Source organism: Ammospiza caudacuta, chromosome 4 (genome assembly GCF_027887145.1).
Source record: "Ammospiza caudacuta isolate bAmmCau1 chromosome 4, bAmmCau1.pri, whole genome shotgun sequence".
In the NCBI taxonomy this organism is placed as follows: domain Eukaryota; kingdom Metazoa; phylum Chordata; class Aves; order Passeriformes; family Passerellidae; genus Ammospiza; species Ammospiza caudacuta.
The window spans coordinates 16,107,908-16,131,346 of NC_080596.1; the positions used below are offsets into that span (position 1 = coordinate 16,107,908).

The window sequence follows — 23,439 nt, forward strand, 5'->3', positions numbered from 1 at the left end:
CTCCTCATCCCAGCTCCTTTGACTGCTTGCAACTTCATTAATTCAGGCAGCAATTCAACCCAGGTTTGACCTAGATTATACATGAACGCCCCCATCAAGTAACATGGTCTGCACACTCCCAAACTGCGTGAAATAATATTTATTACATGCAGCACTGGGGATCTACTCTCCTGCTAATCAGTGTTACCCCCTTCAGGCCACCGAAGTCTGCAAGTGCCCATTAACATTTTCTAAGATCAGTAAGTAATTTCATTTCATATTATGGTGTTGGGTCTCAGAGATGATCAGGCTTTTTGGTAACTCAAACCCACCATTCTAAAGATAAAATGTTACCTCATCTTTTACTCTTCTCAAGATGAATGGCTTTATTATCTGCTTTGCATGTGCAATTCTCTCCTTCTCATATATGCTTTGTTCTTCAGCACTCTTCTAAGGAAAACATTGAAAGAATTCAATTGCAGAGTGAAGTTTTCAGCTGTAACACCACCATCTTAACTTCTCTAACTTGACGAAAACCCCAGCCAAAACAGACATACTTGACCTGACCATTAGTACTCCAAGATATCCTGTTTCAGGATATTTTAATTTAAAAGGCTTACTCAATTATTTAATTTTCTAGATTTTCATAATCACATTACCTTTTTCCATAAGATACCAGTAAAACAGAAGCTACACAGCAATAGCAGTCTTCTGGCAAAAAAGTTATTTTCAAGAAGAGAATTCATGGTACTCACTGTTTTTGAAGAGAACATTCTTCGAATTTCACTCGTGCTACTGCTGAACATATGGGGCATGACAAAATTCAGGAGGGACATCAATTCCAACAGATTATTTTGAACTGGAGTCCCTGTTAGCAGCAAGCGATTCTTGGCCTGTTTGTCCAAAGTGCAAAGACCAAGGAGAAACATTTGTCAAATGGGCTAGAAAATATTATTGGCAAAAAACCACAGCTATGGAGAAGTGAGAAAATAAACTTGGTTTAAATGATAACTATTAAAACTTATAATATATTTGGAACTCATGGAATAATTTCCTTGTTAAGTCAACAAAACTGTTTACAGATCTGTGGGGAACTGTGCACCAATTTAAGACAATTAAAAAAGCATTCCTGGATCTATTAGGCTTCTTCTTGATTGTTCTGTTTGGGCTTTGTTTTGGTTATTGTTGTTGGGTTTCTTTTGTTGTCTGGGGTATTTTTTTCTTCCTCCTGATGACTGTGCTAATTGCTGCTCCCATATCAAGTTTTCTAATGTCATACAGTACTTAAGCACAAGTTTTGAATTGCAAGTACAAGCACGTTTTATTGCTTAAAGATTAGCTTTTTAAAAAGGCTATTGATGAAAACATGAACTTGAAAAATAAGTTGCAGTAGTCCTATCAGAGCAGGTCCTGAAGTACAACAAGGTTTCAGCACAAGTAATCAGAACAGCATCTTTAAAATCTTCACTACTATGGGATGTAATGGGGAATTTGCTTAATACTGAAACTCAGGCACTACCATCATTGTAATGATGGTACAGGAAATTTATTACATTTCTTTGGGAGCTTTTGTCCCAGAAGTGATCACAGTGCAGGATCTACTCCTTAGACCACACCAACACTTAAATCCACTTGCATACTCTAGTTCCTCTAAAGTTAGGTGTATTTGAACATTACAGCTAATATTCCATTTTCCCCCTGCTTGTAACTACCAAAAAGAAAAGCCAGGAGCTGTCCCCTCTAAGCCAGCCATAACCAAACCTCTTACATTAATTGTCATGAGGTGCTGGTAGCGGATGGAGCTCATGTTCTTAAGCATGTGACCTTCATCAAAAATTGCATAGTTAAGCTTCAGCCTGCGGAACAGTCCTCGATCTTCTGAGCTGCTGATTGCAGAGTTGTATCTGTCAGAGACAAATATCACCTGCACTTAGTCTCTCTCTGAAAATGAATGCACTGTTATCACAATTAAATTAAATTCTCTAATATTGATAACAGTTATGGAGAAAGTAAATGAGGGGCAGTAGAACTGCCTGGAAGTAACCAATCACAACAGAGTTCATTACTGGCAAATTATTTCAGTTTACTTGATGAGCCAATGCTCTCAGTAACACTTCCTAAAAGTCTGCTGAAGTCTATTACAATGTAATATTATCTCTAATACACATGCTGACAGACAGATATCTAAAGCACCTATGACACAGTATCTCTTACATAATCCTAAAACCCTAGTTAACCATTATGCGAAACCCAGCTCCTAAAATTGTCTGGTTTCCTGTACCACTAGAGGTCAGCAGGCCCTCACTAAAGCTCCCTGTTTGTGGTGTTTTAACTGCACTTACGTAGTCACAATCACGTTGAAATCAACGACTTTATTGTGAATGTCCAACCTGAGATGTTTCCTATCTTCTTGGGATCCTAAAGAAGGACAAATCATAAATGATTACAATTAAATATATTTATATACGTTAATTGTTATATGTAACAATTAAAAACACTGCAGAGAAATCACTCATCAATAAATCTGTGTACTTCAACAGCTGTCTTAAAACAACACTGCCATGAGCAATTAATCTTTTCTTACACTGGCCATGTAAGCAACTGCATTACTGGATTAAGTTCTTAACTAGATTCCTCACCATAGTAAAACAGGACATTCAGTTCAGGACACCACAGATGAACTTCTCTTATCCAGTTATCTGTAAGACAACATTAAAACAAAACCCAAATAATTTATAATTTATTATGTCTTGCTGTTTCACACCTCAGCATCAACCCAAATATCTGATTTTAATGCAAATCCCTTTAAATTCTCCTGAAGGTTAAGACACATTCTGCCTTAAAACTGGAAAACTGCTAAGTAAGAAACTGAATCTGCTAAGTAAGAAGCTGCATCAACCCCAACTGGGCTTTAGTAGCTCAACCAGCTTGCACTTTAAACTCCTGCAGGAACAGGCCCTGCACGGTCTGTAACCACTGTGTGAAATAAATACAATGTGTAACTTGGCAGCTTGGTTTCTTCCCTAGACAGTTAAATCCCCAGAAAGCAAATCCCTTAATCTGTCAGTACTTGCCTGCAGAAGTATGTCACCAGGAGAGACAGTGCCTCTGGGAGCAGGCAGAGGCCTGACATCCCTGCTGTGCAGCTCCAGGTGTGCAGCAGCACAGCAGCCACAGGCAGCACTGCTGTGCCCAAGGGGAAGCTGCCTGACAGCCAACACAAGTGCTGACCCCAAACCCCAGCAGAAAGGGGATTCTGCTAAATGCCACTCGGGAAGGGGAGGGACCCAGCTCAGGGGTGAGAAGACACCTCTGGAATAGTGTCAGGAAAACTCCAGGAGATTGCACTGCCCAGGCATTTCCAACCTGTCTCTACAACAGGGACTCAGACTGACTTCACAAAAGCACCTTTGTTCAGGTACTACGTACACCTCAGGTTTTAAGTGATATATGCATTATTAAGAGTTGTTTTTAAAAGCAGGTTCCAGTGGAGTTTGAAAGCACACTAAAAATGAGGATTTCAAACTTAATCTGTACAACTGGGGACTTTTCTGATGCATCAAGAGCAATTTTTGAAGCCCAGGTAAGTATTTTATATTAAAAGCAGCATTTACTTTCTAAATACAACTTGTTACTTCCTTCATCATTCAATAAATCCAAATTTTACTCCATCAAGAACCATTTTCTGCTCAACCTCATCCACTTTGCTAACATTTGATTCCACCACACTCTCTCCAATTTCAACTGAGGCCATACAACCATCAGAACACACAAGTAAAAGACAGCTTCATCATTTCAGGATTTTCATCTGCTTTGACAGATGCTGTAAAGTAAAGACTAAAAAAAACAGTGAATATTTAAAATGTCATGAAACCTAACCCTAAGCACAGCCTGAAGACTAACAAGTTCAGCCAATATTCAATAAGTAAAAAGACTACTTTGCTACACAAGTTCAGATTGTAACAAGCAGCTTCATTTTTTTTGAAGCAGACAGATTGTCTAAAGTTCCATGCTAAGTCTAATTAATTCAGAACAAGCATGCCTGCAGTATGGTCTGCATTCCAATTCAAATCACTTAAGGAGCTGGGTACCATCATAAGAAAATCAAATTTTCTTTCATAAAATTATCTTTGCTTTACAAAATGTCCATGACTGGTTTGGTTCTTTTTCCCCTAACAAAACTATTTTTGAAGGTTGTAACTTACCTAACGTTGAAGCTGGCACAACTATCAAATGGGGACCTTTATTGCCCTCTTGGTAAAGATAAGCCAGAAATGCAATAGCTTGAATTGTTTTTCCTAAGCCCTAAGAGAAAATAAAACCATTTAAACAAAATTTACAATCCGCGTGACAAAATTGTTTTGAACTCATACAACAATTACAGTGTAGTGATGGCCCAGTAAAGATCAGAAACCTGATTAGAAAATAGTTCTGACTAAACAATTTTATAGAAGACAATTCCTTCGTAAGCTCAACCTCAGTCAAATTTCAATATCATTGCAGCTCAATATTTGAACAAAGATTCATCTTTTCAATTAATGAAGTCTTTCATCTTATTTCAAGTTCATCCCTCAAATTACCTCCAAAAACTTACCTTCCTGAGCCAATGGTGCAGAAAAATGATTATTGGGAAACTAAATGCTAATTTCCATTTGAACCAGTTGTACAACTGGCTATTCCAGCTACTTCTGAAGTGGAATTTATTATTAATTAATATTAATTAATCAGATTAAAGATAAGCCTATATTTTCACCAACACTCACTTTTCCTGAATTAAAAAATTAAATTAATTAAAAAATTTTTGTATTTACCACAAAACCCCCATATTTTTACTAATATGAAACGTAGAGAAGTTGAGAAACACTGCCTAAATAACAGCAAAGCAAAGCAGTGCTTTCATTCATGGTTCATCAGAAGAGAAACAACAGCCAGGATTAAAAACAACAGACCACAAATTCAGAAGCTGCATCACTAAGTTTTTCCTTTGTACAACTATGGGTGGTGTCAGCATTTAACAAAACCTCAGTTCAGTGTTGATGAGGAGCGCCATGACAAGAGATGGCGGAAATGCTGCTTCTGGAGAAGCAGAGTTTCTACCCACTTGGTTTTCCTGTATTGTCATCTGCCTGTTTTGAAACTGGTGAAGAAATTAAGAAGAAGGGGGGGTCACTACACTAAATGCTGTAGAATTAATTATATTTTTGGGCAAGGAGCTGTTAAACTCAATGGTTTGAAAATGAACTGTTGTGGTAGAAACTGGTTCCATTGCAACAGAAGATACTATGTGATTTGGAAGTGTCCATCAATCTTAGGCTACCTTTGATTTCCAAATGGAAAGGAATTCAGCAGCTTCTAAGATCTTGGAGAACTGTTTGCAATTTAGGATTACTTATAATCTGGAGGTTTCTAGGCAGGGATTTAACAGTCTTTTTTGCAAAATTTTAACAATTCTTAGATAAGCAGTTTCACACTTACCATTTCATCAGCCAAGATGCCATTCAATCTGTGCTTATACAGCAGTGCCAACCAGTTCAAACCAATCTTCTGATATGGCTTCAGTTCCAAACTGTTAAAAACAAGCAAGCTTATTACCACCTTGTACTTGTTTCTCCTTGAAACACAACTTTACACTTATGGTAATCACAGACTGGCAGACTTAACACTGCCTTTATTTTAATGCACTCCTGACCTCTCTGTGTAGTGAAAAACACAAACTTATTTAATCAGTCACCTGTACACAAACTGAGCTACTTATCTCCATTTTCACAGACCTTAAATGATCAAAGAAATACTTCTCTTCTACAATCAATGATACACAACCAGATAAAAGCAGTTACAGAACTACTTGTTTCTAAAATACACAATTAATTAAGTGGCATTTTGCAGCTGCATCCCTCATTTTGCTCTGTTGTACAATTACTGTTTGTGTCAGCACCAAAGAAAAACCCAAACACTCAACAGCAAGTCACCCAGTTCAGCACTTTTTCCAAAGAAGAAGCATCACTGATATCCTTCCTCCTAAGACTTCCTGCTTCGTCCCAGGCTTTATTTTCACACAGCTGAGAAGCTTATGCTTCTAGAACAGCATCCAACTGGAATTCAAGCTGCTACTTTAGCCTTTCCCATTACACCCCTACATTTTCTACCCCTTAGAATAATACCCTCCACCATATCCATATCCATATCCATGTCCATTTCCATTCCTCCTAATATCCATTTGGAGAGCCTTACTGATTTACCTCTCTGAAAGAAATCCTTCCCCACAACACATCCCAGCTGCCACTCTGACTGGATACAGAGTTCCAGATTGGTACACCTGCACTTCCTGACCAATGTCTTTCATTCAGCTGATAAACCTGCCCAGTTTGCACAGATTTGTTCAAACTAAGCATTTTTGAAATCGAATCTGATTTGAAATCTGTCCCCCATTACAGACACAGGTTTTTTGGGTTTTTATTTGAAATAAGTTGACAACTCATGATTCCATTGCTTAAGGTTAGATGTTACATTCACCAGAAACTGGAGGAAATAAAACACTGTTACAATTTTTAATGCTCTTTTCCTGCCCTCCAGCTTTCCTGATACACTTAAAAAACATGTTAGATTCTCTCACTGAAGGCTACTAAGTATCAAAAATCTGCAACTCTACATTTAGAGACCACAGTTCTGAAAATCCCAGTCTTCAAGAACACCTTATTGTCCAACACCCTTCTAAAGGATAAAAGTGAGAGATACCTGCGATTCAGAATGGAGGGTTGCTCTATGTTCCATCCACATCCTCCATCTCTAGTAATCCTGGTTACCTGTTTTGTCAGCTTATTGGAAATGTCTTCACATTTATTCATGAGCTTCAGAACCACATCCCTCTCCTTCAGCAGTATCTTGCAGTTCCACACTATATCCTCTGACAAACCAGCAGTCTTTGTCATTTTTGTGAACTGCAAAATAATAATAATTAAAAATCTATGAACACTGGTAATAGCAATTGCAGTGAAAATCCACAGCTGCTGCAGGCAATAATTCAAGTAGTAGACAGCAACAGCATCCCCATCTTCTCTCAAAATTCCAAATACTCCTTACATTTGGCCTGCTGCAAACTGTAGGAATCCATACTGAAGGTCATCATTGCAGCTCCTCATAGTATGAAACTTGAAATCGTAAGTGATAAAAATTCTCTGAAGAGTTACTAACATAAAATACAAATGCTTTAAACTCAAAATCCTCAACAGGAGGCAACACAGTGCAAAGGCCAGCTTTGAAGGCCAGGCACCCTAACAGAACAAAACCCCAGAAGGAAGGAAAAAAAAGAACTGATTCTCATTAAGATGTCCTTTCAAACAAACCCTATTAGACACTAAAGGCAGAAGATGGAAGCATAATGTAGGCATCAGGGCAAGCAAATGAACCTATAATGAAGGTTGTTACATTTGGTTATGGGTCTGTCTGGGGCTCAGCATTACTTGGTTCCAGTTCTAACTCTACCACAAAGGTAGACAAAGGGACTTGGGCATTGTGCAGGTATTTTGTGGTCATCAAGCAGTGCCAGTACAAAGCAGCCTTACTTCCACCACTTGCTTCCTCAAGTCCACACTATAAATACACTGTATTTCCTTCCTCTACATTTCAGACCTTCATCACAGTATGAATATTTTACATGTCAGAGACAAGCAGCCTCAAGTTGTATCAAAGCAGGCCCCTCAGGCCCATCAATTCCTCCTAAATTCCATGTAGAGCCACCTGCAGAAAGTGTAAAATCTACCACTAAAAATATTTCTGCAGTAACTGGGGTCATATTTGTAATTATGGTATTTTCTCAAGTAGTTATGCATATTTCACTGTAAATAATAGGCTTTTTTTTTTGTTTAATAATGTATTTAAAGAATTGAAGAATACAAGTTGCTTTGGATTCACCATTCTTGTATTAAAACAGAAGTAGCTTTCACACAGATTTTTCTGAATTTTAGACCAGGCATCTGTTAAAATTTAGTGCAAGACTTCATATGTACTTATCCTCCAAGAATTCCTTCCATAAAAAAGGAGTCATATGAGCCAGCTATTATGTGTTAAGTAACTCACCAATATTGTCACATTGCAGAGTAAAAGCAAGTTTTGTTAAGGTGAAGACTATGACCAGATTACAAACAGAATTTAAAAAACAGCTTTCATTATAAACATATTTAAAAAATAACCAGAGTGAGGCAATTACAGTCCAGGGGTATGTTTTTGTTTGTGCTTTTTTAAATTTTAAACAAATTCCAGAAAGTATACCAACACTCCTAGGTTAGACCAGGCTAAGATACACATTTCAATACCTGTAAAGAAATTTTCTAAATAGACACCTCTATTTAGAAAAAAAAAAAAAAGAACACAGTTTTTAATAGATGCCTACAAAATTTCGACATTTGTTTTGATGACTAAAGCTTTGGCTGGCATGAATAGAAATCCTGTAATGCATAGATAAAGGTGTGGAGAATTGAGCCATCTGTTATTAACAGAAATTGTATTGTTTCATGTCAGCACATTAACATCCATGTCCAAGTTGCAACAAGCAATACTTTAGCCACTGGTTTGCATGTGAAACACAGGGTGTTACCCTGCTCAAAATACTGATCCACAGGTGGCCTTTGTTTTCTAGAGGTTCTGACATCCTCCCAAGTTCAGCTTTTCTCAAATGAGGCCAAAAATGTAAGGCCATCATGGAAACTGAAGCCATGAGCTTTCCCAGCACACCTGGAATTGCCACACCAGCACACTCTAACTGAGCTTACTCCACCTGCAAGATGATGAAGGCTTTCCCTTTAATGCCTAAGGGTGAAAGTCAGCCTCAATCAACAAACACCACTTCCACTGTAAGCAGTTTTCCATTGCTAATCTGATGCATTTGCTGCTTCCCTTCAGCTGGCTTTGGTGCAGTGTGGTTCTGGAGTTGGGTTTTTGGGGCAGTTTGTACATGTGCAGCCAAACAAAATAAGATAACAAAGATGGAGCTACTGTCCCTTGAGTCTGTACCTCCTAGCTCATACACTGCTGCAGTGCACAGAATAGGATGGACAAGTACAGCAACCTCTGACAGCTCAGCTCTCCCATTCCCCTCAAAGTGGTGCACTGTGTCAGCATTTCAATGTAACACTTTCCACTACATTTCCAGAATATGCACACTAACTTGTGTGTACTCTCTAAGAATTTCTGTAGACCACAAAGTCTTTAACTGCTAAGTAAAACAACTTATTTTGTGATAGAATAATTCTGTGAATGACAAAAATGAGAGGATATAGCAAGCCTTACACTGATACATATGTTTTTACACTAAAAGGAAATCCAAACAGGTAACAGTCATACACCTTCAAAAAAGAGAAAGAGAACAGGATTAAACCCTCTCCAGTTCCTCTCCCACATTTACCAGAAGAAGCAGAAAACTGCAAGACCACCAACCCAGACCTCAAAACCTCAGCTGAGCTCCTCTGGGAGCCAGTCTAGGCTCTGCTTTTTCTTCTTGGCATGTAGTGAAGGTAGGCAATCCCACAGTTGGGAAATGAGAATATATTAAAATATATTCAGCACCAACAAGTCGTATAAAGGAGTTCTGATGAGGAGGAAGGGCAACTGGAGCCCAGAAGTGCTTTCATCAAGGAAAGAAACCATGCTGTCTGCTGGCCCACAATGTGTGCCAGTGGAGTATCATCAGGATCCCAAAGCAAACAGGAGAGAGAGGTGAGAAGCCAACACAGGAGACTGAGGGGAGATCTCACTGCAGTTACAACTTCCTCACAAGGGGAACCAGTAATGGAATCACAGATCTTTTCTCTGTGGTGACAGGGACAGGACGTGAGGAAATGGCCTGAATCTGTGTCAGGGAAAGTTGATGTTGGATATTAGAAAAAGATTCCAGGTTTCCTCCTGGAAAATGTGCTTGACCTACACTGTAGGCATTTCTAAACTGCCAAATGAATTATTCTTTGTAAGCAAGGACAATTTCAGCTCTGTCCCATTATTTTGAGAACCATGTCTCCTAAGTTTTTTATATGTGTTTTAAGCATTACTAGATCAAGTTAAACACTTGAAATATCTACTCCAAAGACTAAGTATTTCCAAGTGCTCTTATTAATCTTATGATCTTATGAAATTAATTCAAATCCTCTTGAAACACAATAGCTTAGTCCAACTTAAAAAAAAAAACCACATCTAGAATAAGACATTCTCATTTATGTTTTCCTGGAATAAAACATTCAATTTACAAATAGGTAGGCTTTATTTTAAATCTCAGACTGAGAGTCTTAATATCCTCCTCAATTCTAGTAATGAACAAGTGGTAACAACTTGTAGTACTTCACATTGTGTTATACAAAATACCATTACAATAAAAAGAGACTTAAAACCAAGCCAATTTCTTTAATGCTCTAACTGAATCAGCTCTCCCCATTATTCTAACCACCCTTATTAATTGGTAGGGAAAACACTGGGTTACTGAGCTACTGGATCTTTATAAACAATTAAATCCACACTGATACAAAACATCTGCTGCAATCTGCTGCAAACCATTTCACCATTTCTACTCTGGGCAAGTATTCACAATACTACATAAACATGTGGCTGCTGACAGCAGCAATCTTCATGAAAGACAAAGCCTGAATGCAAACAGGCCCATGCAGTGTTTTTTTACTGTAAAATATTTAACACAGAAAAGGAGAAGAGCCCTGTAGCAAATACTTGTGCAAAGAATTAAGCTCAGACAAAATCCAACAAGTTTAGAAAGTAATAGCTGTATGACAGATGTTCTGTGAGAAGCCAAAGGCTTGGGGCAAAACGGATTTATTTTGCAGCATACCAGTAACTCATTTTTTTCACATAGCGTCCTTTTGTCTCCCCCCTTCCCTTACAACACAATACACAAAGATCACTTCGTTTCCCTTAAAATTCTGTTTAGTATCTATTATTCTTTCATGTTAATATATTTCACACACTAAATAATAAATATTATTGTTTTACACATATTGAAAAAGTTCTTGCATACATCAGCGGGGGGGCTCAGAATGCACACTGATGAAAAACATCAATTACTCTGTAAAAAGGCCTGTGCACAGTTACTGCTTTAAAATCCAAAGTACCAATAAATTAAATGAAGAAAATCTGCTGTAACAGATTGTAAGAATTCAAATTTCTTACCGGGACATTGCTCTTAGCAGGTCTGAGGTCTAGCAGTTAACTGAAACTGTATGAAATGTGAACTCTACAAACAAGCCATGGTAAACATCTGAAAGTAACAACAGAGCGACAGCAGATAATGTACTTACCTGCAGATACTGTTTTCCCTTCCGTGGATTGTGGCTTAACCTTCTGACGCTTTACCTTTCATACTTAAAACACAGCAGCTCATTCCACTGAAAATGGCTGCATTGCTTAGCTAGCAAAACCATGCTAGACACTAAGCTGCAGTAGAATAAAGGCACAAAAGAAAAAAAAAAAAAAGAGAACGACCATTTCTTGCCTGAAATTGAAAATATCCATGCTGGCTTCTTCAATCATGGAGCTACCCTGGAAGCTGCTGCTGTTGCTGCACAAGTGTCTGCAGTAAAGGTCCTGCCACATTCTTCCCTCCTGCATGGGTTTTCAGCTACAAGAGCTCAGAACAGGCTAGCAAACACCTCCTTCTCAAGTGAAAGCTCTAATTTCTCCTTCTGCAGTGAAATCAACCAACTTTCTGTGCTACAGAGTGAGTGACAGTAATGTCAGCCAATCAGCTTGAGTTTTCCAGAAAAATCACCCCTTAATTCATTCAAAATCAGGTCATATGACACTATTTGAAATGCTATTGGCTTAGGAGGAACATAGCATTTCAGCCTAATGAGGATAAGGCCACCCATCTAAGCCTCCCTAGGCTGAAGCCACCTTGACTCTAGGCAGGCTGGGGATAGGAAAGGAAGAATGCAGACCTACCAGAGCCTCCCAGCTGTTAAAGGGCCGGAGCGCTATTATCTTCTGAGCCTTTTTCTGAGAACACTGGGGAATCAGAGTCAGTTCACTCAGGGAAGCATCCTGCAGGAAGCTGAGGATTTTGGCTTTGTAGCCATCCTCCATCACTTCGTCGCCGCTGCTGTAGTCCTCATCCAGGGAGCTTCCGCCATCTTCGGAAGCGGACTCATCCTCCGTGTGCTCTGCTTCTCTCTCAGCACTCCAAATGCTCCTTTTGCCCTTGTCCTTTTTCTGAAAGCCATTCTGCTCTTTCTCAGAAGCCTTCTGCTTCATCTTATCTTTACTCTCCTCACTCTGGGTTTTAGTGGAGGCTTCGGTCCAGTCAGCGACTTTCCTTTTGGGAGGAAATTCCACACCTATGCATGCAACACAGAAGGCAACAAGTCAATGCATACTGGTATGGGGCTGATGAAAACACAAGTTGTTCTTCCAAAATAAAACCTACAGATGTGTAAAACACAGTTCTAGCATTTAATACACAAGAACTCAAAGCAGGTGATCCTAAGAGAACAGAAAAGCAAATCTGTATAAAATATACAAATAGCTCTAACTGTGAGTACAAAGTAAGTAAAGCTCATTTGTAGAATGGTCAAATAGCAGAAGGTTTTAGTAGCTTAAAATACAGATGATCAACATAATGTAATATTTGTGAGGTGCAGCAGCTCTGATTCAGAGCAAACAGTCAAGAACTCTGATGTATTCTTAAGATGAGATACTGGTCGCACTGCACCTGACTGCAGAGATATTAATTCTGCTGACTTGAGAAAACAAGCTTTCTTTCACCAAGAAAATGACACATGTTTTCCATTTTAATGCACTCTAGTCCAGTATTTGGGGTGGGACAATGAAAACACACTAAAAAACCTCAAATAATGAGGCATCTCCAACCAAAGTAACTCAGCTGCCTTAAAATAAGACAGAAGGTATTTATCTGAACACAAGAAAGTAATTTTCAGAAGCGTCTTGTAAGGGTTTTGATTCCTTCACTGCAAGAGAACGCTTGCAGCACAGAAGTTTCTCTTCTCTCCAATCCCAGCTTGCTGCTGACTCCAACCCTGACAGCTGCCTCCTCAGAGGCAGCAGCAAGGACACAACTTCCTGAGCACTGCTAGCTCTCTCCACTTGTAAAGAACCCAGTTAAGAACACTACCCTGTCCTAAGAACACTTAAATAGCTGATACAGCAAAACATGTACATATCTGACAGCTGTGTAACACACTGAAAAGTAATCAACTCATTAAATAAGACTTAAGTTATAACTTGCAGATTTACTTGCAATCACTGGGTTTGCTCCCTACCACATTTAAAGTACTGGGATTTACAGATGGGTTGCATAATTCAAGGCCTGCTTCTAGGATGTTCCTCTCCTAGAATACATTTTAAAATTGACAAAATAGCATATATTACTTGTTATCTATGCAGTTATTTGCAATTACAGGTTTGGAAACCAGTAATTTACAAATCGTGTAGTTAAAAAACAAAGCTTTTTTTTAAACAAGTAGGAAGGGAGCACGTTATCAGCTTTGACATGTACCAAAATATATTTTAAAAGATACCCATAGGTAATTACAACTTTTCATACCTATCTGTAAAGATATTTATCCCTAGTTAGAGAGCAAAAATAAAAATACAGAAAAATTGAGCCTCCTTCTTTTATCCTCCCTGTAACAATGATTTCAAGTATAAGTGCAAGTTTCTAGGCATGGTGTCAGGACTGTCATTGCTGAACATTGAAAAATATTTGCATCACAGGTCTGTTTCATGTTTGGATAAAATGAATTATGAATCTGTCTTTACCCTCCTCGTCGTCGGCAAATATTTTCAGGGCCTCCAGTGCATCATGAAACACCCAGTTATGTTCCTCAAGTACCTCTCTCAGCTCCTAGTAAAAAATAAGACATTTTGCATTGTGGTGAGATAAGCACAAGCTGAATTTCTGTGCCTAGTAACATCAGGCAAGGAAAACCCTTGTAAATCAGATGATTCAAAATAAAAGGAAATCAAAGTGAGAAAACCCTTCAGCTTCTTTGTACATTCAGTTTAGGCAGAGCTGCACTCCACTTTTCAAAAGTGTAAGAACCCACATGAACAAGCTTGGCTTTCAACAATTTCAAGCACAGTACTGAAAGGGCTCAAATAGTTGCTGAGGACCATCAGGTACTGAAGTAATACAAAGTGCTAAATATATTTAGCAATCTGGGGGAGAAGAAGGAGAGAGGGAGGGATCATTTCCTCTTGCATTTTTACAGTAAGTCATCAAATTTGACTATGCTAGTCCTGTCATAGGGTCAGAAATGTAGGAAGAGAAGGTCCCTGTAGTCCTAACTACATCCCATAGTTCTCACCTCAGGACAAGTTATATTGTAAAAGCAGGAATAGTAAAAACCTTCCTATCCTGGGCTCTTCCTGGAAGTGCTGTTGTAAAAGAACTGTTTCATATGGACTATCAACAGCTGCAGTTTTCTTAAGAACTCAAATCCTGATGTGCTATAGGGAGACATCAGCTCACCTCCTTATCCAATCCAGGGAATGTACTTTGCAACTTCTTCACAAGCATCTCTTGCCTCTCCCATTGTCTTTTGGGTTCTGAGTCATCCAGCTATGTTAAAAAAGGTACCTATTAGGTTTAATATTAATTACAACTACAGAAACAGAAGAAAACCTCATCAGCACTGTTTATCCTTAAAGAGCTACTCTAAATGACAAAAGCACTTTAGACAAACTCAAGCTTAAGTGATTCCTAGTCAACAGTCAATGATCAAAGACCAAAACTTTCATGAACATAGAAAATGTCTTCAGTCATGAAAAACTGGGACTTTTTACTTGATAAGCACACACAGTGCAAAATCATGTACCAAAACATCAATAATATAGAACTGTCTAGTTTATTTTGTTTAAAATCAAAAGTTCTTAGCAATTCTGGACGATACTTAAGGCAGAAGATGTTAGGGTTGGTGATCAGATTAGCTTACTAAGCATGTGGTGTTTATCCCACCACAGCCTACAAAGATGTCAAATGCTGTGTTTATATTAAGACTTATGGGTAAAAAATTTCACAAATATTATGTGGAGTCAGCATCGTGGAGTCACATCAAAAACTGGTAAAACTTTTCATCAACAATAGCTTCACTAACAGCTACAACCAGCCTGCAAAATGGAAGTTCACAAGTGCCAAAACTTCCACGGGCCACAAACTGCTGTGCTTTGCATTCACCACAAAGAACTACACCAGTTCCTTCCTGGAGCTCTGAATGCAAAGTGGTTACAGAGCTACTTGTCTACAGCAGATACCAACACTTACTTGGCTGAAGGAGCACAAACCACATCACCCAGAGGCACTCTGAGTAACAGAGGACATTATTTCTTTCCTCAGTGAGTGTTAGTGTCACTAAGAGAGCAGCAACAGTCCACAGAAGAGCTGCCCAAGTACATGCTGGTCTTAGGAACCACAAGGAAAAGCAAAACTAAGAAAAAAAAACCATGCAAGTTCTCACTGCAGTTCCCTAGAATGAGTTCCAAAAATCCATATTCCACATTTGGTTTTTTCTAAACCTTCCCCCTTTAATTGTAATGAAACTGTTAAGAACAGAAATCAAGTTGATATATAAAACCAGGTCCAGTGGAGCACTGTTTGCTAGGCTGGCTGGTTAATCATTAACTAAAGCCTCCTTTCATATCCAAACCCAGGGGATTGGTGAGGAGGAACAAACCCAGTTCACATCTCTCTTTCAGGAAGGAGTAGTTACAAATGAGTTGTAATATTTTTGCTTTAAGAGAAAACCATGTTTTCTTTAATTGGTTCTGTCTGAGGACAACAGTAGTCTAAATTTCAACACAGTCATCCTCCCTCATCCAGCCTCCAGTATTTATGTATAATTCTCTTTTTCTATGTAAGTGGCTTTCAAGGATGTCTCCTGGGATGCCTGGGAGATGGCCTCATGACAGCACTGCAGGACTGTGCAAAGCTGCCAAATACCATCCTGAATGCACCATGATCATGACATAGCTCCCATTTATTAGCAGAGGTCAAAGCAGTCATTCCTTTAAATGCAACCAAGTCATTATTTTTAAAGATTTCCCCAAGTCATAGTTTCAAATATATAAGCAACATCTATAACAAAGAAGAGCAGAAGATACAGCAAAATATGTTAACTTGATGTGCTTGAAGAAATACAAGGAATGACCCGAGGAGAAAAAGTGATCCAGAGCCTGTAATTCCCACTGCTGCTCATAAAAACTGAATAGTGCTCAGAGCCTCCCTGCTACCTGCCATCAACTGCTTGCACAAAAAGCAGTGAAGTGGCTGGTGTGATACAAAGCCACAAGCACTAAAGAGCAAAGCAGGTCATTCCATTCAGAATGTCAATAATAAAAGAAATACAAAAATCTCATCCAAATGGCAAGATCTAATTTGACTTAATTTTCTGATAAAACACATCATTGTCACTGACCAAGTCAGGTAATTCCATTTATTTTACAATGCACAAAGAGAAAAGCACAGTACTTACATAACTGATTTTTGACTTTTTTGCAACTCGTTCATTTTTTGTTTTGCAATTTGTGGGAGAATCTCTTTGTTTCCTTTTACCAGAGGCAGCTTCAAAAAGAATTGAGATGAAAAAAAAAGAATTAGTTAATTTCCTTAAGTTCACTCCAAAACAGCAGGATATTTTACTTACTACAACAATGCAGTAGCTACTTGTTACCTGCACAATGTTTAGCAGTCTCCATAAGTTTCCTGCTACAGAGCACAGATACATTGAAACTTGAAGCAAAGCAGCTGCTTGAAGGTACATGTTTATTTACCTCTAAGTTATCTTCAGCTGTCTGGCAATTAATTAATCAAGTAATTACTTCTCATATACAACAATAGTTGTTGTATATGAGAAGAATAGCATTTTATTCTTCTTTTTTTAATAGTTACCACATGTTATTACACACAAGTTGCATAAAGGTGTATCGGTGTCTGGTTTTATTCAAGCTGGTATTTCTCCCAGGCTGAAGCCCATATGTGTGCTGGAATATGTACATCACTGCCAATCTGGAATCACTGGTGACTGATTTCTGGCTCAGGTGCACACCAGAGCAGTTACCAAATGCTTTTCAACATTAAATCTACACATCTCAAAGAAAACTATGCATATTAAGTCTGTGATAACCTTATCACTTACAAACACTCCACATGAGCCATAACTTTCTGACTGTCTTTGGGCCCTGGTGATTATCAAGAGATTATCATCTCAGCATTGAGGCCTGCCCAGCCAGGTGCACTTCCAGACTGCTGCTGTGCGTGGCTCATGAAGGCCAGAAGACATTACCAGTATTTCTGCACACCAGCTTGGCTTGAAGCAGCATTACCAGAACAAATTATTGTGAAAAATCCTAGTCCACGATCTGAAATACTACTGGAAGTTAAATCTTCTCTGGAACAGCAAGTGCCTGCAGAGCTTTGGTGTCTGATACCAGCATCTCCCTCCCAGCCTGCCCTGGGAGACCAGTGAAAAAGAACACCCACACACTCACAAAAAGCACATTTGCTTTCCCATCCAGAAGCCTGTCTGGATGATCAAAATAGTTTTAACTCTACAACATTATGTAGCCAAATCTTCATACAAGAAGACACTTTGTGTGGAAATACTTCCAAATAAATTTTCTACTATAGTCATTCACTCTGACATCAGAGAAGTGGCATAAAAATATTGAAAAAATATTAAAACACCCCCAAAAAAAGCAAAGTACTAGCAACTCTTCCTTAAAGTAAGGATCTAGTAAGAGATACCAGAAAACACTGTTAAGATTTTTTTCAACATCTATGTATTTATATATATTTAGATAAAAATATCATAGAATCATACATTTGGGTTGGAAGGGACACTAAAGATCACTTAGTTCCACACCTCTGCTCCAGTCAGGGACACATTCCACCAGATCAGGTTGCTCAGACCCCCATCCAACATGGCCTTGAACACTTCCAAAGATGAGGCATAATTTAAATAACTTAAACAATACTGCCAGGAAAATGCCTGCTACTAGCTGAAGTCTGAGGAATGGGTGGTTGTCTTGATATCCAAACTAGGAGCTGTGGGGCTGCTGCTGGGCCAAGCATTGGAGGCCTTGTGCTATTATTTCTTAAGCTCAATTCAGGATGGATAATTCTGAATGTGAACAGTGACCCTGCAAACCTCTTTGCCCTAAAAAAATAGATGGGCTGGATATAAGAATATTTCAAAGATTTTCCTGGTTTTGGGTCATGGGCTGAGCACTCCATAGCCTTTGAAGAAAGCCCCATTATGAGCAACTTTAGAGGCAATTGAACTGAAACAAAGGATCTGGAAAACCATGGTCTCAGGAATCTATAAACAGATTTATTTAAAAATCAACCTGTGGTCTTTGGAAACCCACCATATTTGCAAATGACAAAAAACCAGCCAACTTTCTGAAGACATCCACTTTACAAAGTACACTTAACTTTTTCTTCCTTTGCTAAGGGAGTATATGGCTGAAGGGATAAAGAAACTCTTACAGATAGGAATTGTCCTCAGAGTGCAAGCACAGCCTTCCAGAGGAATCCTTGCTCTCCCCAGAAATTTTGCAACTAATGAGCAATGAAAAAAGCAGCTCCAAGGTCTCAGACTTTAGAGGAGCACCTGTCATTATTTCCCCTGTTACTTGCTACTATCTCTAACACAAAAAAAAAAACCCTTTTATTACTGTGACTTCCCTCATCATGATAAAAGAAACCAGTAATTTTTGACTGCTCAAAAAGCAGAGAATTCCAGACAGATTTACATCAGGCTTCAGCTCAGAAGCACATCCCCCACTTCTGATGTTTTCAAGAAAAGAACACCAGAAACAAATCACAAGCAAAAGGTATCACTACAACTTCACATCTTAGACACATCTTTTCAATGTGTCACATCTAATCTTCATACCTTTATAAAATCTGCACTGTTTCTTGTTTTAGCTCTACACCACTATTGAATTCAAGCTATAAAGACAAGCTTTTTGTCATTTTGACAGGACAGAAAAATTCAAGGATATCGTGGCTACACTTTTTTCACAAAGCCATGCTTAGCAAAACTGTATCTTGCCTTGACCTCTCACACAGCCAACATTTCACAACAAGTAAAGCATATCTGAAATTGACACAGTTCAAACAGATGTTCAGTAATGTCTCCATATTTAAAAAATGTGTCCAAAATGAGGTGATTTATACCATCACTGTCAGGCATGCTTACTGCTAACTAAATATTTTATACAACAGCAGTGATTAGTGAGAATTTTGCTGCCAAGAAGATTTTTCTGTGGCTCATATTTAAAAGATGTGAAACAACATTCTTAAATCAACACAAAAATGGCCAAAAGGCAGAGCCTACATACCAGAAATCAAAGTGATTTAGTTCAAACACTGTGAACTTCAGCAAAGTTTAAGGATAGATAGTAGCTTAAATTGGCTGAATATTTATGAAAACCCTTGAAAAATAATCAGTCTTCCAGGAACAGCAGCACTAAGTGTATTTCTCAAAACATGCCAGCCTTGCTTCCCGTTGCCAATATCCAAGAATTTCCATCTACAGAATCTGACCATGCACACAGTGACAAATTCAAAGTGGTTTGGTGGTTGGTCAAAAAAACCTATCAAACAACCCAAAGCATAAAAGCATCCCTTTCACTCAAAGCAGCCTGGATGTTCTTAAAACTTTTTGGAGATTGTTAGAAATCTTTGCACTTTGATACGAAAATAAGAAAATTAAAATACATTAAGTACAAAGGGGAAATTAAATAAAAATTCTGTACTCTACAAACAGGAGTACAACAGTTCTCCCTCAGCCTATGCTTTCTCCTATACATATTGCTCCAAACCCATAGGTTCCTGCATGAAAAGACACATGAACTACTCAAAACAACTAAATCATCAAGAGTGATCAGAAATAGCTTTTTCCATAATTTCAATGAAGATCCCTCAGGAAAACCTTGGACAGCTGAACTGTAAACAGATGGTTGATCTGCTTTCTATAATATCAGAATTCCACTCTTCCCTGACCAACTCCAACAAATCAAAAATACAAGACAAGACTTAACCCTGGACTTGGGTGATGTGAAGAAACAAACCCGAAGCCCAAGAACTATGACCCTTTAACACATATAACACTTAAAACACATTCCCACAAAATCTGCTAGGGTGTTTGTCTAGCTTTGTTTCTTTGTTTTGGTAACAGTATGAGACTGCATAAATTGAGGTGCAGAACAGACACCCCTAAATAAGCTCTGAGGGTCCAAAAACTTGGTTTGGGTGATGTTTTGCTAGAGAACCAGGGGGATCTGTCTAGTGTTTAAGACTAAGAGTTCCTATTCAGAATTACAAGCAGGTCTTGAAAACAACCAGAAGCAAAAACTGCAACTGACCTTGATATAAACAATATCTACTTATTAGTAACTACATACCCAGTGTATTTTTCTGTACTACCAGACTGCTCCCCTAGAACATTTAGAATTACTTCTGCTAACCCTTTACTATTTGCCTCAAGTTCTGGACAAAGGAACCAGCAAGAATAGAATCACTTAAAAACCCACAAGCAAAGCAATCCTGAGCTTCACAGAAAAAAATTCTCCTTTCTGGTTTTATTTACAGATTTTGCTCCCCATTCTCTTTTCATTTTTGTCTCTGCAAATCTTGTAAATTCAGTTTTGTGTTATTACACTAAACAAACAATGCTCTAACTTTCAGCAGAAGCTTTACCACTTTTTAACACTTCCCAACCAATTTCACTGAATTAGCTACTAAAGTTTGGGTTCTAAACTACAGTTTCTAAAGTTTGGGTTTTGTTTTTGTTTTGTGGGGTTTTTTTGTTAAACATACCTTTGTCATTGAGCTTCAAACCAGCAGCTACTGCTTCATCCATTGTGCATGCTGATTCTATCAGCTGCAAAACAAAAAAAAGGCAACTGCTAAGTGGAGAAATTTAATCCAGTTGAACAGAGGAAGACAATGCTGGATCAGCTGTGACTGAAAAACACTTTTACACAAACCCTCCCCACCAATATATATGTATTATAAAATCCGAGAGCAAAACCAAGAGGTATCAAATTAACATTTTGAATACAATGTCACTTATTATCACTTTCTTCCCTACTTCACAAGCGTATTCCACATATTTACCTAGAAGCTTTTTTACAAACACTGTTCAATGTCACTATTACAAAACAAGATAATAAAACCCTCTGATTTATTAACTCATAAAGTGTCTGAATACTATTGTGATGCACTGGTCCATTTCCTGTAAGTGCATGCATGAAATGTTTATCAATACATCCTTGCTGTCCTAGATTGTTTCTCCATCCACATGTAATCTCAACACAAATCTGTTTTACAAAGTGCATGTGGAGACTTCCAGAAGGCTTTCTGCAGGTGCAGTAACAGCAACAAAAGCAAATGGCTTAAATGTTATGAATATGGAAAAAAAAAAAAAAAACACAAAAAATGAAGATATGAGGAATCCTGATTCCCAAGTATCAGTCCACATTTGGAAACTGCATCTTACAATTTTGCTACATTGGCACAATTTCCTTTTCAAAAGACTTGTGATTTTTTTCCTTAATAGCATTCATCAGTTGTGCCAAGTTTGTCAGGACAGCCTGCTCCAGATCCTTCATGAAGGAACAACAGATTTGCCTGACACTCCTCTGCCCTCCTTAAAAATGTTCCCATGTAACTGTAGAAAAAAAATCTGCATAGTCTCCATTTTCTACAAAGTTCTGCTGATACAGGAGCTATCTTGCATTCTCCTGAAAACAAACACCATCAGCCTCACATGCTGCTCAGTAGCTAAGTCCCAAAACAGCAGTGAGACACACCACATAGCATTTCTAGCAAGTTACTAAGCTACAATGAACTTTCATCAGTCTTTGAATCAGACGAATTCTATGCAGCCAAAAACTGCAAAAGATAGAATCTGTTGTGCATGTCCAGAGTGTAACTCTAATGTTCAGGAGAAAAATTCAGAAACTCCTACTTGAAAACCTTTTGCTCTTCCCAAAATAAAGGAAGTCTAAGCATAAAGCTTGATTCACTTGGAAACAAAATACCCAGCAAGGAACTTCAGTAAAATGTCTGTATTTCTTCAATGCCACTTCAAAAACCAGGAAACTTTACAGACTAATTTAAACACATTTGGCTTTATAAATGATGATAGCCTTGTATGGTACTAAAGATATTTTACTGTAATGAACTACCATATCTCACTTGCAAGGAGTTACTTGTAGATTTGTATTGTACACTGGACAATGGCCAAGAGTTCCCACATCAGCTTAATCAGAATACATTACAGTAAGTTCAAACCTACCCTTTGCCTCACTGGAATACTGAAATCTTTGCATGTTAAATGCCATCAATGTAAACTTGCACAGTGTTTCATCTACTGGAAGATGGCAGCGATTCCACTGCATTTCATCAGCTAGCTCATTCCAACAACAGCAGTTACCAACTGGGACAGCCATAATTAAGCTTAAACATCACAAGAAATACTTGAAAAATTTTCTATACACTGGAGTTCACTGTTGTTGAACTTACCTAAAGGTGTTTATTTGAAGTGTGTGTCTATATATTCACTTTTATAGACATCCAAGTTCCCATGCATGTGGAAATGTTACACAGTTGTACTTCCCCTAAAATGTTACTTTTACCCTTTGCTATTAACAAAACAATAATCAAAAGCTGCATGGTGTTTGCACGGCAAGGCTTGACAGCAGCAGGGGCTACAGAGGTGGCTCCTGTGAGAAGCCACCAGAAGCTTCTCTGGCATCCAAAAGAGCCAGTGGCAGTCAGATCCAGGACAGTCCTGCTGCTGACCAAGGCCAAGCCCATCAGGGACACTGGCAGCACCAGTAGATCACAGGTTAAGAAGGAAAGGGGGTAGGGAAATAGGAAGGATCAACACACCTGCAGCAGGAGAGAGGAAGGGGAATTCATGAGAGAGAAATGGCCCTGCAGACACTAAGGTCAGTGAAGGAAAGGCTAGAGGTGCTCTGCTGGAGCAGAGATTCCCTTGCAGCCTGTGGTGATGCCCATGGTGAGGCAGCTGTGTCCCTGCAGCCCATGGAGGCCAAGGTGGAGCAGAGATCCACCTGCAGCCCATGGAGAACAGCACAGCAGAGCAGGTGCACGTCCAAAGGAGGCTATGACTACATGGGAAGCCCCCTGAAAGCAGGATCCCAGCAGGACCCGTGGAGAGAAGGGCCCTGCTGGAGCCGTTTGCTGGCAGGACTGGGGACCCTATGGAAGGGACCCACAAGGGAGCAGCTTGTTCCTGAAGAACTGCATGCCATGGAAAGGGATCCAATCTGGAGCAAGGGAAGGGTGTGATGAGTCCTCCTGCTGAGGGAGGCTGATGAACTGACTGCAGCTCCCATATCCCATTCCCAGGCCTCACTAGTATGAGGGGGAAGGAGGCAGAGAAAATCACAAATACAGTTAAACCCCAATGTAAGGGA

At 38.8% G+C, this 23,439-nt stretch overlaps 1 protein-coding gene across 1 annotated transcript in view; it reads right to left on the reverse strand.

Annotated features, from left to right (window-relative positions):
* The window catches only part of SMARCAD1 (SWI/SNF-related, matrix-associated actin-dependent regulator of chromatin, subfamily a, containing DEAD/H box 1), a 40,660-nt gene that overhangs the window by 5,779 nt on the left and 11,442 nt on the right, over positions 1-23,439 (reverse strand). The window contains exons 5-17 of the mRNA XM_058803204.1: positions 20,810-20,873; positions 16,458-16,546; positions 14,459-14,548; positions 13,747-13,831; positions 11,914-12,305; positions 6,715-6,917; positions 5,455-5,545; positions 4,185-4,284; positions 2,619-2,678; positions 2,322-2,397; positions 1,748-1,883; positions 735-872; positions 334-429 (exon numbers count right to left, since the gene is read on the reverse strand). Coding sequence (XP_058659187.1) covers positions 334-429; positions 735-872; positions 1,748-1,883; positions 2,322-2,397; positions 2,619-2,678; positions 4,185-4,284; positions 5,455-5,545; positions 6,715-6,917; positions 11,914-12,305; positions 13,747-13,831; positions 14,459-14,548; positions 16,458-16,546; positions 20,810-20,873 — 1,620 coding nt within the window. The remainder of the gene's footprint in view (positions 1-333; positions 430-734; positions 873-1,747; positions 1,884-2,321; positions 2,398-2,618; positions 2,679-4,184; positions 4,285-5,454; positions 5,546-6,714; positions 6,918-11,913; positions 12,306-13,746; positions 13,832-14,458; positions 14,549-16,457; positions 16,547-20,809; positions 20,874-23,439) is intronic.